Here is a 14,974-nt window from a genome sequence, read left to right as displayed (position 1 = left end):
AATGTTATTGATTTAAAATAAGAATTTTTCTCATTACCAAAATACATTCTCATCATAGACTATTTGGCAAATAATGAAAAGGTAAACAAATAAAAATAACACATAATTTCACTACCCAATGTTAATATTTTGGCCTATTTTCTCTTTTATATGTATATTGGAGGGAGGATTTTGAAGTAATTATTTTATGAATTAGCCAACATTTCCCTCTTGACATTATGCAAGAAATTTCCATACAATTAAAAATATTTAAAGTTTCATTTTTGTTGCCTGTAAAATATTCTGAAGTATATACTATATCATCATTCCCTTCAATGATGGACTTAAAGTTTCTTATGAATTTTCACTATAATAAATAATGTTGTGATAAATATCTTTATGCCTCTTTGTCCATATTTCTGATTACTTCCTCAGAAGTGGAATTACTGGAGGAAATGATCTGGAAAATGTATTTTAGACATAACAAACTGAAAGAGAGCATCAGCTTTGGAGCCTCACAGTCTGGATCCAATTAGCAGTTCTCCATGTACTATTTGTCAAACTTTAATAAAATCACTTTATCTCTTTGCATCTTAGTTTTGAAAGGTTGTTGCTGACCCACGAAAAGACGCCGGGATTCTTGGCCTCCGGAGGAGAAGAATTCAATCCGGGGCCAGAAGCAAGGCTTGATTGCTCAGAGCTTTTGTGTAATAAAGTTTTATTAAAGTATAAAGGAGATGGAGAAAGCTTCTGACATGGGCATCAGAAGGGGGCAGAAAGAGTACCCCCCTGCTAGTGTTAGCCATGGCGTGATATACTCTCTAATTAGTTATTACAGTGAATCAAAAGAATGTCTGGAGATTGTAAAGACCTCACTAGACCTACTCCCATAATTTACATTTTAAGATAATAGGATTAGCCAGAAGGTTTTTTCCAGAGACTGTCCTCAAGCAGGACACATTATTGTTATATAATCCTAAGGAATGTAGAGGGAAGTTTGTCCTTCCTTCCCCCTTGAGAATTCCAGACCCCTCTTTCCTTGGGGACCACTGGACTTCTTATCAATCTGCCTAGGAATTGACTCTCTCAGTTTCATGATTTGTAAATGAAGAGAGTACTTATTTTATGAGGTACTTAACAAGGATTAAATGAAATGTAATAAAATGCATATGCATTGTATTTCATAAATCAACCACTAGGTGGAGATGAAGGTTTATAGTAATAATTCTAAAGGAGAGGTTCTAAAGCAATTCCCAGGCAGCAGCAGCATTTGGGGTTTCTGCACCCTCCGATTTCTCCTGTGGTATCCGAGAACTGCTTAATCCCATCTCTGAGAGTGAGGCTCAATTATCTGTCCTAAGGAGTTCTCCAAGTGAGTCTCACACACACTAAAGTTTGAGAATCACTGAATTAATACATGTCCACATTTTTCTCTGATTTGTTGCCTGGGCAGAGAAAAGCCAAAAGACAATTAACACATAATACCAACTAGAATTTACAGAAGGTTAGTGAGTGCTATATAAATTTGTGCTTAATGATAAACATACACAATGGCATATATCCTTATTTTTATAAGACAGTTATTTTATGAGATATTTTATGAGAGAACTATTTTTACTTCCATTTTTCAACCTGAAATTGAATAAACTTGACCGTTAGTGACTTATCATTATTCCCTCAGTACTCTAAGCATAGAGTACTCTAAGCTAGGCCATGAATTTTCCCACCATACTACACTGCCACCCCCAAAGCCTGTCTTAGTATTCTCGCCCCACTCAATCATCAATGACTGGGAGCAGACCATGGAACCTCATACAAAGGCAAAGACAAAGCAGAGGTTCCTTTCACAGCTGCTTCATCTGCATTGACTCCTTATGAATTCCTACTAAATTTCTCACTTATATGTATGAATGAAACTACTAGACAGCATATTTAAAAGCAGAGACATCACTCTGCCGACAAAAGTCCATATAGTAAGAGCTATGGTTTTTCCAGTAGTCACGTACGGATGTGAAAAGGTCAGTTTTCATTCCAATCTCAAAGAAGGGCAATGACAAAGAATATTCAAACTATTGCACAATTCCACTCATTTCACATGCTAGCAAAGTAATTCTCAAAATTCCCTAAATCAAGCTTCAACAGTACATGAACCAAGAACTTTCAGATGTTCAAGCTGGATTTAGAAAAGCCAGAGGAACCAGAAATCAAACTGCCAACATCTGCTGGATCATAGAAAAAGCAAGAGAATTCCAGAAAAACATCTACTTCTGCTTCATTGACTACTCTAAAGCCTTTGACTGTGTGGAACACAACAAACTGTGGAAAATTCTTAAAGAGATAGGAATACCAGACCACCTTACCTGCCTCCTTTGCAGAAGAGAAGCAAGTTAAAACCAGACATGGAACAAAAGACTGCTTCCAAACTGCGAAAGGAGTATGTCAATGCTGTATATCATCACCCTGCTTATTTAACTCACATGCAGAGTACATCAAGCAAAATGCTGGACTGGATGAAGTACAAGCTGGACTCAAGACTGCCGGGAGAAATGTCAATAACCTCACAAATGCAGATGACACCACCCTTGTGGCACAAAGGGAAGAAGAACTAAAGAGCCTTGATGAAGGTGAAACAGGAGAGTGAAGAAGTTGGCTTAAAACTCAACATTCAAAAAACAAAGATCATAGCATCTGGTCCCATCACTTCATGGCAAATAGATGGAGAAATAATGGAAACAGTGAGACTTTATTTTCTTGGGCTCCAAAATTACTGAAGATAGTGATTGCAGCCATGAAATTAAGATGCATGCTCCGTGGAAGAAAAACTATGACCAACCTAGACAGCATATTAAAATGCAGAGACATTACTTTGCCAACAAAGGTCTGTCTAGTCAAAGCTATGGTTTTTCCTGTAGTCACATGAGACATGGACCATAAAGAAGGCTGAAGGCCAAAAAACTGATGCTTTTGAGCTGTGGTGTTGGAGAAGAGTCTTGAGAGTCCATTGGAGTGCAAGGAGATCAAACCAGTCAATCCTAAAGGGAATCAATCCTGAATATTCATTAGAAGGATTTAGGCTGAAGCTAAAACTCCAATACTTTGGCCACCTGATGTGAAGAGCTGACTCATTAGAAAAGACCCTGATGCTGGGAAAGATTCAGGGCAGAGGAGAAGCGGTCGACAAAAAATGAGATGGTTGGATGACATCACCGATTCAATGGACATGAGTTTGAGCAAACTCCAAGAGATAGTGAAGGACAGGGAAGCCTGGTATGCTGCAATCCATGCGGTCGCAAAGAGTTGGACATAACTGAGCAACTAAACAACAAACAGAAAAGGCTTTAATCACTCTTCAGTAGCTCTCATTTAAGAGTCACCAACTACTCTAGATTTATACTGAATGAGTTATTTCTTAATAAAGCACCTAGCCTAGTGCCTAGCAGTTGGTGTAAGTGTGAAATCGTTAATATGATAATCCTAGAGTATAATTAAATTTCACAAAGAAGGAAGATTTCCAGTTGGCATTTAATGAGGCAATTATAGTGGCACAGAGATCTCTTCTATAAGAATCTTCAGCATGGCCCCAAAAACTTTTCCTGTTGGGTATGCAGAGAAACTAAGGCCAAGATGGAAATAAAACAGAGAAGCCTCTTCAGAAACAGTCTTCCTCTAAAAGTTTGCATCATAAGAAAAAAAAAAAAACTAACTATATGAGGTGATGGATGTTAACTAAACTTATCATGGTAACCATTTCACAATGGGTAAGTATGTGAAGTCCTTCTGTTGTATACCTTAAAATATCTAAATAAAACTGGGGAAGAAGTCTCCCATAAATTCTCAGAACATTTTGAAACCTATTTCTTTGTTTTATGCAATTCTGCCAAGTGACTGTAATTATGCATATGTCTTTTTTCCTCATCTAAGCTGTACTTATATTCATCCATTCAACAAATATTTATTGAGCTCCATTACACACCAGACACCCTTTCACCCTTCCCTGTGCTGGGGACATATCAATGGGCAAAATAAAAATGACTGTCTTTGTGGAGCTTATGCAGTTGTTAGGGGAGACAACATAAACATAATATATAAGTAAATTATGTTGTCTGCCAGAGGGTGATAAGTACATGGGGTGGAATAAACCAAGATAAGGGAATGGGATTAGCAATTTTTTAAAAGTGGTCAGGATGAGTTTCGTGGAAAAAATCATCACCAAAACGAACTGGGGTCCAACTGAGCAGAGTTCTAGAAAGTGAGTGGTGACAGTGACCATCACAGCTCAATCACCAAAAATCTAGCAGAGTTCCCTGCATGTGGTAAATAATCAATAATTGTTTGCTGATTAAATAAAGTTCAAGGTCTTGTCTAAAACAACATACCAAATTGAAGACTGGACAAGAATGATCTGTCTTTAGCATGTCAAAACTATGATTCCTACTGAAGCACCAGTGTCAGAGCCTTATCCCTAAAAGAAAACACTAATCAGTATGAGCACAGTGGAAGTTATTAAAAATGACTATTACCCTTGGGGGAAAAAAGAAAACATAACAATGTCTCTTCAAGCAACTGATTTTACTAATCAGCCTCTCATTATTTTAAATTCAGAGTCAGCATTTACTTTCCACAGTACCCTTATATATTTATGCCAAATTGGTCTTGACTTTCTGCCATAAAGTTTATGTGCCATGATAAACATATTTGTCAGAAGGGACTTTGTCTTTTTATTTAATTTTAGGTATAAAATGACAAAGCTATCTCAAATATCATGTTTGAACTTAGTGATTAATGCATAATTATATCATACTTACAACCTGTTTCTCAGTAATAAATGATATTTTAGCTTACATACAGCAAAGTTAACACAAGCAAACTTTTTCCCAATAAATTATTTCACGCAGGTATATGCTTATGAATCTATTTAATTGTTCAAACTGTGCTAGAGAATACATATTTTGGAGTACATAATTTGTTAGATTTAGTTACAACAGAGGTGATTTCAATGGGAATTTCTTATACTGTTCTACTTATCAAAGAAATTTTTATTAAAAAAAATCCGTATCATTTGCTCCCAAATCTGTTATGTCAAAATGTATTTTTCAATTACACATTTAATTATGTCACTTTCAGCTAATTTATTTCATAAATATTAGAGATCTCATTTTAAATTATTTTATGAATATTTCCAAAACATGTTTTCTAATTATTATTTTTCTAGTGAAGACAAATAATTGACCTATATTTACATATAAATATTCTCTGCACAGTGATTTTTTTTTAAGAGACTAGTATGGAAAGCGCAAAAGCTCAGGCTCTCTACGGCAAAACCAAAAAAAAAAAGCAAAATTTAATTATGCCTCCTGATTTTTTACTTTTTGAATTTTACTTTCTCCCCTCATCTATTTTTTAAATGCTAGAAATTTACCTTAAAAATGTAACAGTGTTACTATTTCCATTATTTGCCAGTGGTAGGGGTGGGGTAGTTTATTTTATATTATCCCCCCCAAAAAAATCATGGTTTCAAATTTATCAGGAGTAAATATATTAACTACCTGGGATCAAAATGGAGAGCCCTTCAAAATAAGCAGTTGTGCAGTCAGCATGAGTTGAATTAGTCAGGATAGCAGGAATCCGGGGTCAGAGCTGTTTCCACTATTTTGGTCTGACCACGATAATCAAGTTTGACCCTGTTTGTGTAGCACTTGTTTCTGTCATAGGTGTAACAGGTCTCAATGTCTCTATCACAGATATTGCTCTGGCTGGCAGTAACTATTTGATCTTCCAGCTCCACTTCTGTAGCGTCACATTTTTTGCACCTGAAAAACAAATACACACATCAGACACTCCCCATCAAATGTTGTCTCAGAATCTGAGTGACTATACATTTCTATCCAAAATCAGTTAGTTCTGACAAAGGATGACTCCTTTCAGACTTCAACTTCTCTATAATACAGAATTATTTATGTGATTTTTCAACCTTTAACTGAAAGTAAGCAATAGAATTAATATATATGATTATGTACACTATTCAGTAACTTCCACTCTGTTAAATTTATTCCCAACTGTATAGTAGGATTAAATTAATTATTTACAGTAATGAAGAAGGGAGGGTTTTTTTAATGTTGGATTCTATGGTTTCCAAAGAAATACCTGCAAGTTAATGGGTCTGAATTACTGAACTAAAAAGACAAATTGGTCCTTCTTGTACTAGTGGCAATAATTATTTCTTTAGAATATATTTAGAGCTAACCTTTATTTATAAAATTTTATGAATTTCTGATGTCTAATAATTAACGTGGGCTTCCCTGGCGGCTCAGACAGTAAAGAATCCGACTGCAGTGCGGGAGACCTGGATTCAGTCCCTGGGTGGGGACGATCCCCTGAAGGATGGCATGGCAACCCACTCCAGTACTCTTGCCTGGAGAATCCCCAGGGACAGAGGGGCCTGGCGGGCTACAGTCCATGGGGTTGCAAAGAGTTGGGCACATCTGAGTGACTAAGGACAGGACAGCACAGCAATAATTAAGATATGAATTAATGTATTCAAAAGTTCAAATGATATTGGTAAATGTTTATACCCCAATATGTTTTCAAAAACATTCTTACTAACAAGTTTAATGAAAAGTTATTGACTTAGGTATCTTTATTAATGTGAAGGAAAATCTCTTACAGGTCAGACAAATGGTACACAAACTTGGTTCTCATTGGAGAGGTAGGATCAGAGATATTCTCCCTGCTGTTCAGAGGAACACTAAAAAAAAAAAAGAAAAGAAAATGAAGAATAATGAAATTAGCAGATACTGCTGTTTTTGGTAATAGGTATATTGCTAGGACAGTACTTACTATTTCATTCAGACATTTAGGACATTTAGGTCTCTATAAACACTCTTTAGTAACACTATTACTCACATTTCACAGTAATTGCTACATTTTAAACAATTTCATTCAAAATAAACCTCACAACAACTCCTATCAATAATCTTTTATTACTTAGTAAGTCCCTGCTTTTCCTTTAAAAATAAGCTCAAGTTTTACTTTCTTTGCGAGTTTTACCTGGATCCCATTTCCACCCCTCAATAAACTTCTCATCTGTAGTCTCATTAATAGTTGATATACCTTTACTATACTGCCATATTATAGTTGCTTACCTACACAGTAGCTGTTTCTAGATTCTATAAATTCCTTGAGCCAAAAACATTTACACATCCCAGTGCCTTGCTATAGGTGTGACATATAGAATATGTCCAATATTTGTGAATGAATGGACAGACATATACTAAGGATCACATTTTAGAAATGTAGTAATTACAAATCAGAGAGGTTGGTGACCTACCCAAGTTCACACAAGTACTAAGAAGTAAAGTTGGAACTGGAATTCAGACCTTTTGAGTTGGAGGTTTTCCATGAAAAATTAGATAACATATCAACTAGTTCAGGCAATTTCATTAACTTTACATTTTTTTATCTATGTCATCATTCCTCTTGATATGCACTGCTCCCTACCAAAAGATCCCCAAAAACCTCAGGTTTTCCTAACTCAATATTTAGCAATGTTATCCACATATATATCCAAGCTAAAAAGTTGGATTCTGTCCCTCAGTCTTCCCTCTCTGTCACCACCTAGGTCTAAATCCATCTCACAGTTCAGTCGACTCTAATACTTTGCATCTTTGAACTTGATTCAGGACACCACCCTTTGCTCCTAATTTGTAGCAATACCTTCCTTCAGTCTTGACCCCTCCCATGCGTTGGCCACGTTATTGCCAAAACAGTCTTTTTAAACTACAAGCCTAATTTCCTTCTCTGCTTAAAGCCTACAGTGTCTCCCCACAGAAAACAAGGTATCAATAAAATGGCACAGAAGGCACTGCATGAGGCACCTCTGACTCTCCAGCCTCATCTCTCACCACACCACCCTCTTTACACCATGTGTCAGATGTAAACAACTGTTTGCTATCACACAAAACTTACCAGGATATTCTCATCTCTAAGTGCTAAAGATAACAAAAACAGGAATAGCCCTAACATTTGTGGCTTGGATGGTAAAGCGTCTACCTACAACGGGGGAAACCCAGGTTCGATCCCTGGGTTGGGAAGATCCTCTGGAGAAGGAAATGGCAACCCACTCCAGTACTCTTGCCTGGAAAATCCCATGGACAGAGGAGTGTGGTAGGCTACAGTCCATGGAGTCAAAAAGAGTTGGATATGACTGAGTGACTTCACTTTCACTTTACTAAAAACTTACAGTGTGCCTGGTACTGTGATGAACATGTTAACATGATGATCTCATACAATTGTCACAGAAACTGTTTCCTTTTCTTGGAATTATCTGCAACCCCTATCAACTCTGTCATCACCCACACACATTTCTACCACTTACTCCAAATACCCTCTCCAGCCTCCCCCTGACTCTCTCCCACTTTCCCCAGGGACTGGACTCGGGGCCCCTCCCTTGTGCTCCTATAACATCCTATACCTATTCCTGTCACAGCATTTACAATACTGCATTGTAATTGCCTTTCAATTATTTACAGTTCCCTACTAGACTGTAAATTCTTTGATGGCACGGACTGTGTTTTATATAAATTATTGTATCCCTAGCTCCAATCCTCAGTGGCTTTCAGAAGCACTCGATAAATGTTTGTCAAATTAATAAATGAATGAATGAACATATCTATTATTTATTACATTACAAAATCTCTAGTAATACCAGAAAATGCTTTAAATAATGAGAAAAAGTAAGAGAACAGACACACATGAGTATTTCACTGGGGGCCACTGTTCTAAGTGCTTTTATATATTATCATATTTAATCCTCACAACCTTACGATATGTATATATACATCCCTTTTTTTAGTTTAGGGAACAGGCTCAAATTAGTTAAGTAACTTGCCCAAAGTCATATCATCATCAAGTGATGGAGTTGGGAATAATGCCATAATGACACAGCAACGGTAACAGAACTTTCAGAAATAAGATTAAAGAAGCATCAATATACGTCAGGGAAATGGCATGAAGTTACTTAACTGCCTGATTTCAGTAAACATAATATCGTAGAAAGGATCATGTCATTAAAAAAAAAAAAAAGATAAATCAGAGAATCCCAGAGTATCATTTTAAATCTGCCCTTGGAGATTTAAATATAAGAGAGACTTATATTGAAGAGACTCCTCTTCAACACTGTTTAGGTGCCAGTGTCATTGATGCCATTCTGTTAAGATACACGCTTCTCCAATTATTCTATCCTTAACAGGGAACTGGGGCTTCCCTTGTAGCTCAGTTGGTAAAGAATCTGCCTGCAGTGCAGGAGATCCAGGTTCAATCCCTGGGTTGGGAAGATCCCCTGGAGAAGGAAATGGCAACCCACTCCAGTATCCTTGACTGGAAAATCTCATGGGCACATGAGCCTGGTGGGCTGCAGTCCATGGGGTCACAAAGAGTCGGGCACGACTGAGTGACTAACACTTACTTACTTACTTACTTAACTTACTTACTTACTTACTTACTTAACAGGGAACTAAATGGTATGGACTTGAGTGGTCAAAGAAAACTTGCTCAAAGAAGTGATGTCTAAGCTAAGACATGCAGGCTGAGGAGTTAACCAGGCTAAGAGGGGTGCAAGAAAGAGTCCTTCAAGCAGAGGAATGGATTATGCAAAGGCAGAAGAGGATGAAAGAGGTACTGCAACATACTGATTTTTCAAACATAAGGTGAAAAAGAAGTGGCCATGGAAGAGCTTGAGAGTTATGCTGAGCACTGTAGGTTAGGCTGAAACATTCATAATTTATCCTAGTAACAACACTGGGGTACCAGCAAAAGGATTTTAAGAAGGGTAGTGGCATAATGATAACTGGCACATAGGTTGGGTGAATAAATAACGGTAAATATTTTTTGAAAGTGTGCCAGGAACTACATAGTCTTTAAAAGGAATAGATCTCAATTTATCTTTACAATAACCCTATGAATACATATTATTTTCCTATTAATATTTAGAGATGAGAAAGTTCAAGTTTAGAAGGGTTAAGTAACTAGCATGCCATAGCACATGGCTACTAATATTTAGTGACAGCCAGAACTCAAAACAAATTCTTAAGCATGTTATACTTCTCCTATTGATTACATGGGATTGAATGCTATATTCTATTTCAATAAGAGGTATTTGATTCAGGAGGGAAACTATTGAAAGTAGTAGAAGTACTTCACAAGAGAGACATTAATGACTGGATCCAATAGAAATCTCAGTTTTTAAATATTATTAGTGTTTTTGCTGTTGAATAAGACTCATGGCTTAAAACTTGAGACTATGCGTGAAATGAAATGAGTATCTGAAGTCCAATGCACAAGTGGAGATGAAATCAATGTAGTAAATTTAATTAGTCTACCTTACTTTTATGCAGACAGATGAAGTTGAATACAAGGTGAAGAACTTTGTGGTCCATATGTGGTGCAAAACAAGCCCTTCAAAATTATCTCAAGTTTCACTTTGAACTGATCAAGGGCAACTGTAAGTTCTGATTCAAACTGAAATAACTCCATATAAACAGGGCATGTTGATGTCTAGATTCGAACCTCCAGTTATTATTGGATGTAGCTGACTGGTTTTAGGTTGCCTGCAAACCTCTGTCTCTGCTCCCAAGTACATAATTGGCTTAAGCCCATTACCCCGATTCAACCTCATGTAAGCTGTTATACTTAGGCTTCCCAGGTGGCACTAGTGGTAAAGAACCCACCTGTCAAGGCAGGAGACACAAGAGACGTGGGTTCTATCTCTGGGTCAGGAAGATCTCTTGGAGGAGGAAATGGCAACCCACTCCAGTATTCTTGCATGGAGAATCCCATGAACAGAGGAGCCTGACAGGCTACAGTCCATGGGGTCACAAGAGTCAGAAATGACTTAGCAACTAAACAACTACCACCAAGGTGTTAACCACAGAAAAGAGGAGCAAAGATATAGGTATCATATGCAAACAACCACTAATATCAGAAAGTATCTGCTCACAAAATGAAATAATGAAGCATGAAATATCACATACATAATTCTGATGTTTCTCTCCACAATGTCTTGACTAGGATCTTCAGCAGAAGGGATGATCCTGGAAGTAATCCGGGCACACTTACATTTGTTGTCAACAAGAACAATCCTTTCATTTTCATCTTGGGCTTGAAAGATAAATATTTTAAGAAGAAAGGTAACCAAAAGTCTAATTTCATACTTTGTATCAAGTTAATTTATCACCCTTCCCAGCAGAAAACTTAAAGTTTTTTGATTGATCAGTTTCAGCTTTCTCCATTTGTTCTCTTTCCTAACCTAAAGTAGCTAAGTGAAATCTCACAGCATAGTGAAGGAAATACAAATGAATTCCAAAAGGAATTTTCTCACTTTTCCTTGGACCAGTCTATGGGAACCTGAACTGAAAGAATTCTGGTTTTAATCAACTGCTTTTAATGGAGGCACAACCCTCTGAATGATAGAGCTTTGTAAAAAAAAAAAATTAGTGCCAAATGCCAAAATGAGAGAGGAAACAAACATCTAGACTGAATTTCTCTCAGACTAGAGAAATGTATTCAAAAGTGAACAAATAAACCGGTTTTTTATAATAAAAACACCCTTCCTGAACACCCATTCATACTTTTTTTCCCTTATGCTAAAAACATGCACATTTTCCCCAAGATAACCTTATTTTGTAAGACTAAAATTCTCCATTAAAATTTCCCTAAACTTAATTATATTCTTCCTTTTCATAATAACAATCAGGTTATCATGGCATAATGATTTAATCCATTAAGTTCTATATTTATTAATATTTCTTATAAGACTTATTTTTAAAGATACAGTATCTCTAGACGTAAAGTGCTATAAACTTGCTAAAACAGTTTAGAATATGTTGTTAGGTACAAGTTCTATTTCATATAACATGCATGTGTACAGAAAAAAATATCAAATGAGTGAATATACAAATAACTATTAAAATTGTAACTGTAAATGTCAACATTTACTGTCCAATCTGAATATTAGATAAAATGTCTGGTAAGTGCTGCAAAGAATTAACAAAATTTCTTATTATCTGGACTTAGATCAACTAACATATATTTCAGGAAGTAACAATAAATAACTTTATTTAATAGTGATAATTAAACAATAATAATGATGTTAAATATCTTTTTCATTCCTATAATTTTAGCTAAGTGAGCTTTAAAGTTTCCTTCCATCAAATCTCAAAAAAAAAAAAAGACTTAGCACATGAATTCAAGTTATAAAGGTTAAATAATAAGGAAATAAATTGTAACTGGACATCAAATTATTCCACAGATGATCTCAGAGCAGAAAGGACCTAACTACAGTATTTCAGTCTTAATGATACAGTCATTACAAAAACAATTTAAGATCATTGTTATGGTACTTATAATTGTTTTAAGTACTTTATAATGCATTATTATGTCATTATTCATAAGTTCTTGATAAATCTTCTGATAAAAGTCTTACGGTATTGGAGAAAAACCATTATGAAGTCAATTTAAAATAATGATATAATTCTTAATTTTTTTAAAAAAGATGATTTAAAAGGTATCCTCTTCCCTACTCCTGTATTAGTGACTTTTAAATGTTTTTCTCATTAATAAGCAGGCAATACCTGACCAAAAATATAGGTGGAGTTGAGTATGTGACATGACTATTAAGTCTTAAATAGAAAATATATATGCTTTGTTTATGGCACATATTATATTTCTTGCCAGAAACCTAGGGCGGAAATATCTTTACTGTTATTATATAAGAATACTAGGTAGCCTAATATACCTACCAGGAAAATGTGAAAATACATTCAATTCACCAAGACTTATAAGAGTCTAACTTCTGTTTCATCAACAGGAAATATTTTTCCTAATACACCTGTTATTATAGACTATACCTTACTTTATTCCAAGAGCACCTGAGACAGAGTAGGTGGCTCAATAAATGTTTGTTAAACAACTTAATTCAGTTCAAGTAAGAAAACAGATTTAACATGTACTAGTTATGAATGTAATGAGTTTACCAAAAAGGTGATTCTCTCATACAGGGAGAACAGGAGATTAGATAGGAGTGTGGGCTATGGTGTCAGATGGCCTGAGCTCCACCTACCACATGCCTGTCGTGTGACCTTAGGCAAGTTACTTCACCTCTTTAAACTTCAATGGGCTCAAGGATATGTCAGAAATAATGAGAGTACTTACCCTCAAACGGTTACTGTGAGAATTAAATGGAACAGAATATGTAAAGCAGTTAGCATAATGTCTAGAATATAGTATGTACTCAATAAGTTACAGCTCTTCTATATATAAATGGCTATATATGTTCCATGTATATGCTTATAGGTATATAAATGTGTTCATAAACACATATACTTTTATATATAGGTACATTTATTATATATGGTTTGCTACTGCTACCTTTATGTTTTAAATATTATTAGAAATTCATTATTCTTAATACTAAATTAGTGAAAAGTATATGTAAAATTACTATTCTTAATTACATCATACTGTCCTGAAATAATAAGCTCAAAAAAAAAGGAATAAACTCAGTAAGTCTTAAAACAATATATATCAAATTATATCATTTCTAATTCACATACCGTTCTAGATGAAGATTATTAAAACTATACTTTTATATCAGAAAATAATCCATTTTCTACAATAGTTTGAAAAGTTAATAAACAAGATAACTGAAGCTCAGCCATCAAGTTCCAGGAAATCTGTACAACACTAAACATTGTTAAAGGGTCATAATAAATTTGTAGGCTTGGATCCAGGAAAGTTATTAGAACTAATACCAGCCTCTCTGGGGAAATAAAATCTCAATGCACTCTATACTGTATTTACAACAATTATTACTTCATTTCTCCAGAATATAAATTTGAGACACTCAAGGAGAGAATTCTGATTTTCAAGATTCAATATGGGTATTTGAATAGTATAACTATCTATACTTATCTAAAAATTACCTATTTTCTTATTTTCTAGGTTTTAATAGGCAGACATATAAGAGAAAAAGAATAAAAAGAATTACAATGAGTCTTCTCCATGTTAAAGACCACTGCCCACACAAAGATTAAGACATGTTAGAAAAACAGCCAGCTAGCTGTCCAACCAAAACACAAACATAAATGTTTAATCTGAAGAACAGATCTGTATTCTATTTTTTTTTTTTATCTGGATTCATGCTCAAAATATCACATACCTGTCGCAAGAACAGCCTTAACAAAAATGGCCAGGACTCCCCAAAAAAGCAAACAATTCTTCATCTTGACTTCACTTCTTTTGAAAAACTGGAGCTAAGAAGTCAGGGTTAAGGTGTGTGATCTATAAGGAGTGTGCAAATGATGGGGCTTCTGCTTTCTTAAAATAACACTCCAGGCAGCTAACAAACTAAGATCACAACTGCGGTTGAACTCTGCAATTTAAATGCTGCACTGGAAAGATATTATGGCTCAGATTTACGTAGTTTCTTCCAAAATATTCCCCAAAACTATGTTCTGGTACAATCACTTTTTATTTTACATTTATTCTATATAATTAAATCAAAAGATTAATCATTTCAAGGCATGAGCCCATTAAAAATGTTCAAACATGGATTCTTAATGTTATTACCTAGATAACAACATACTCAAATGAAACATAATATGGTGTTTGTTGTACCTGGAAAAATTAATGAAGCAGAGAGAAGGAAAAGGAAAGAAGTAAAGCCCTTTAAGGTTCCAATTGTATTTTATGTCAACTTTTTCTTTTAGTCCTTACTTACCCAAGCTACCAGGGTTTAACATATAAGTTACAGATTATGTCTATAATACATATATTATCTCATTACGTTCAGCTATTTCATAAATTCAAACTTGCAGTTAGAAACTGCTGGCTGCTGGATATCAGCTGCCATGTTTCAATTTGACAGTATTAAAGCAGACCCTGTATTTGCTTACCCAATCATACCTTTCAGAATTGTAAACCCATGAAACAATGCTCATTT

General features: G+C 35.2%; 1 protein-coding gene across 1 annotated transcript; it reads right to left on the bottom strand.

Moving 5' to 3' along the window:
- Positions 1–4,877: 4,877 nt before the first annotated feature.
- On the bottom strand, positions 4,878–14,382 carry JCHAIN (joining chain of multimeric IgA and IgM). Its single transcript, XM_043906546.1, has 4 exons — positions 14,192–14,382; positions 11,007–11,133; positions 6,644–6,724; positions 4,878–5,789 (listed from the first exon to the last, which is right to left on the bottom strand). Exons 1-4 carry the CDS (start codon positions 14,253–14,255, stop codon positions 5,585–5,587), a joined length of 477 nt encoding a protein of 158 aa, XP_043762481.1. The 5' UTR covers positions 14,256–14,382; the 3' UTR covers positions 4,878–5,584.
- Between the last annotated feature and the right edge of the window lie 592 nt (positions 14,383–14,974).

The sequence above is a fragment of the Cervus elaphus genome, chromosome 6, assembly GCF_910594005.1.
Source record: "Cervus elaphus chromosome 6, mCerEla1.1, whole genome shotgun sequence".
In the NCBI taxonomy this organism is placed as follows: Eukaryota; Metazoa; Chordata; class Mammalia; order Artiodactyla; family Cervidae; genus Cervus; species Cervus elaphus.
This window is presented reverse-complemented; position numbering and strand designations above follow the sequence as displayed.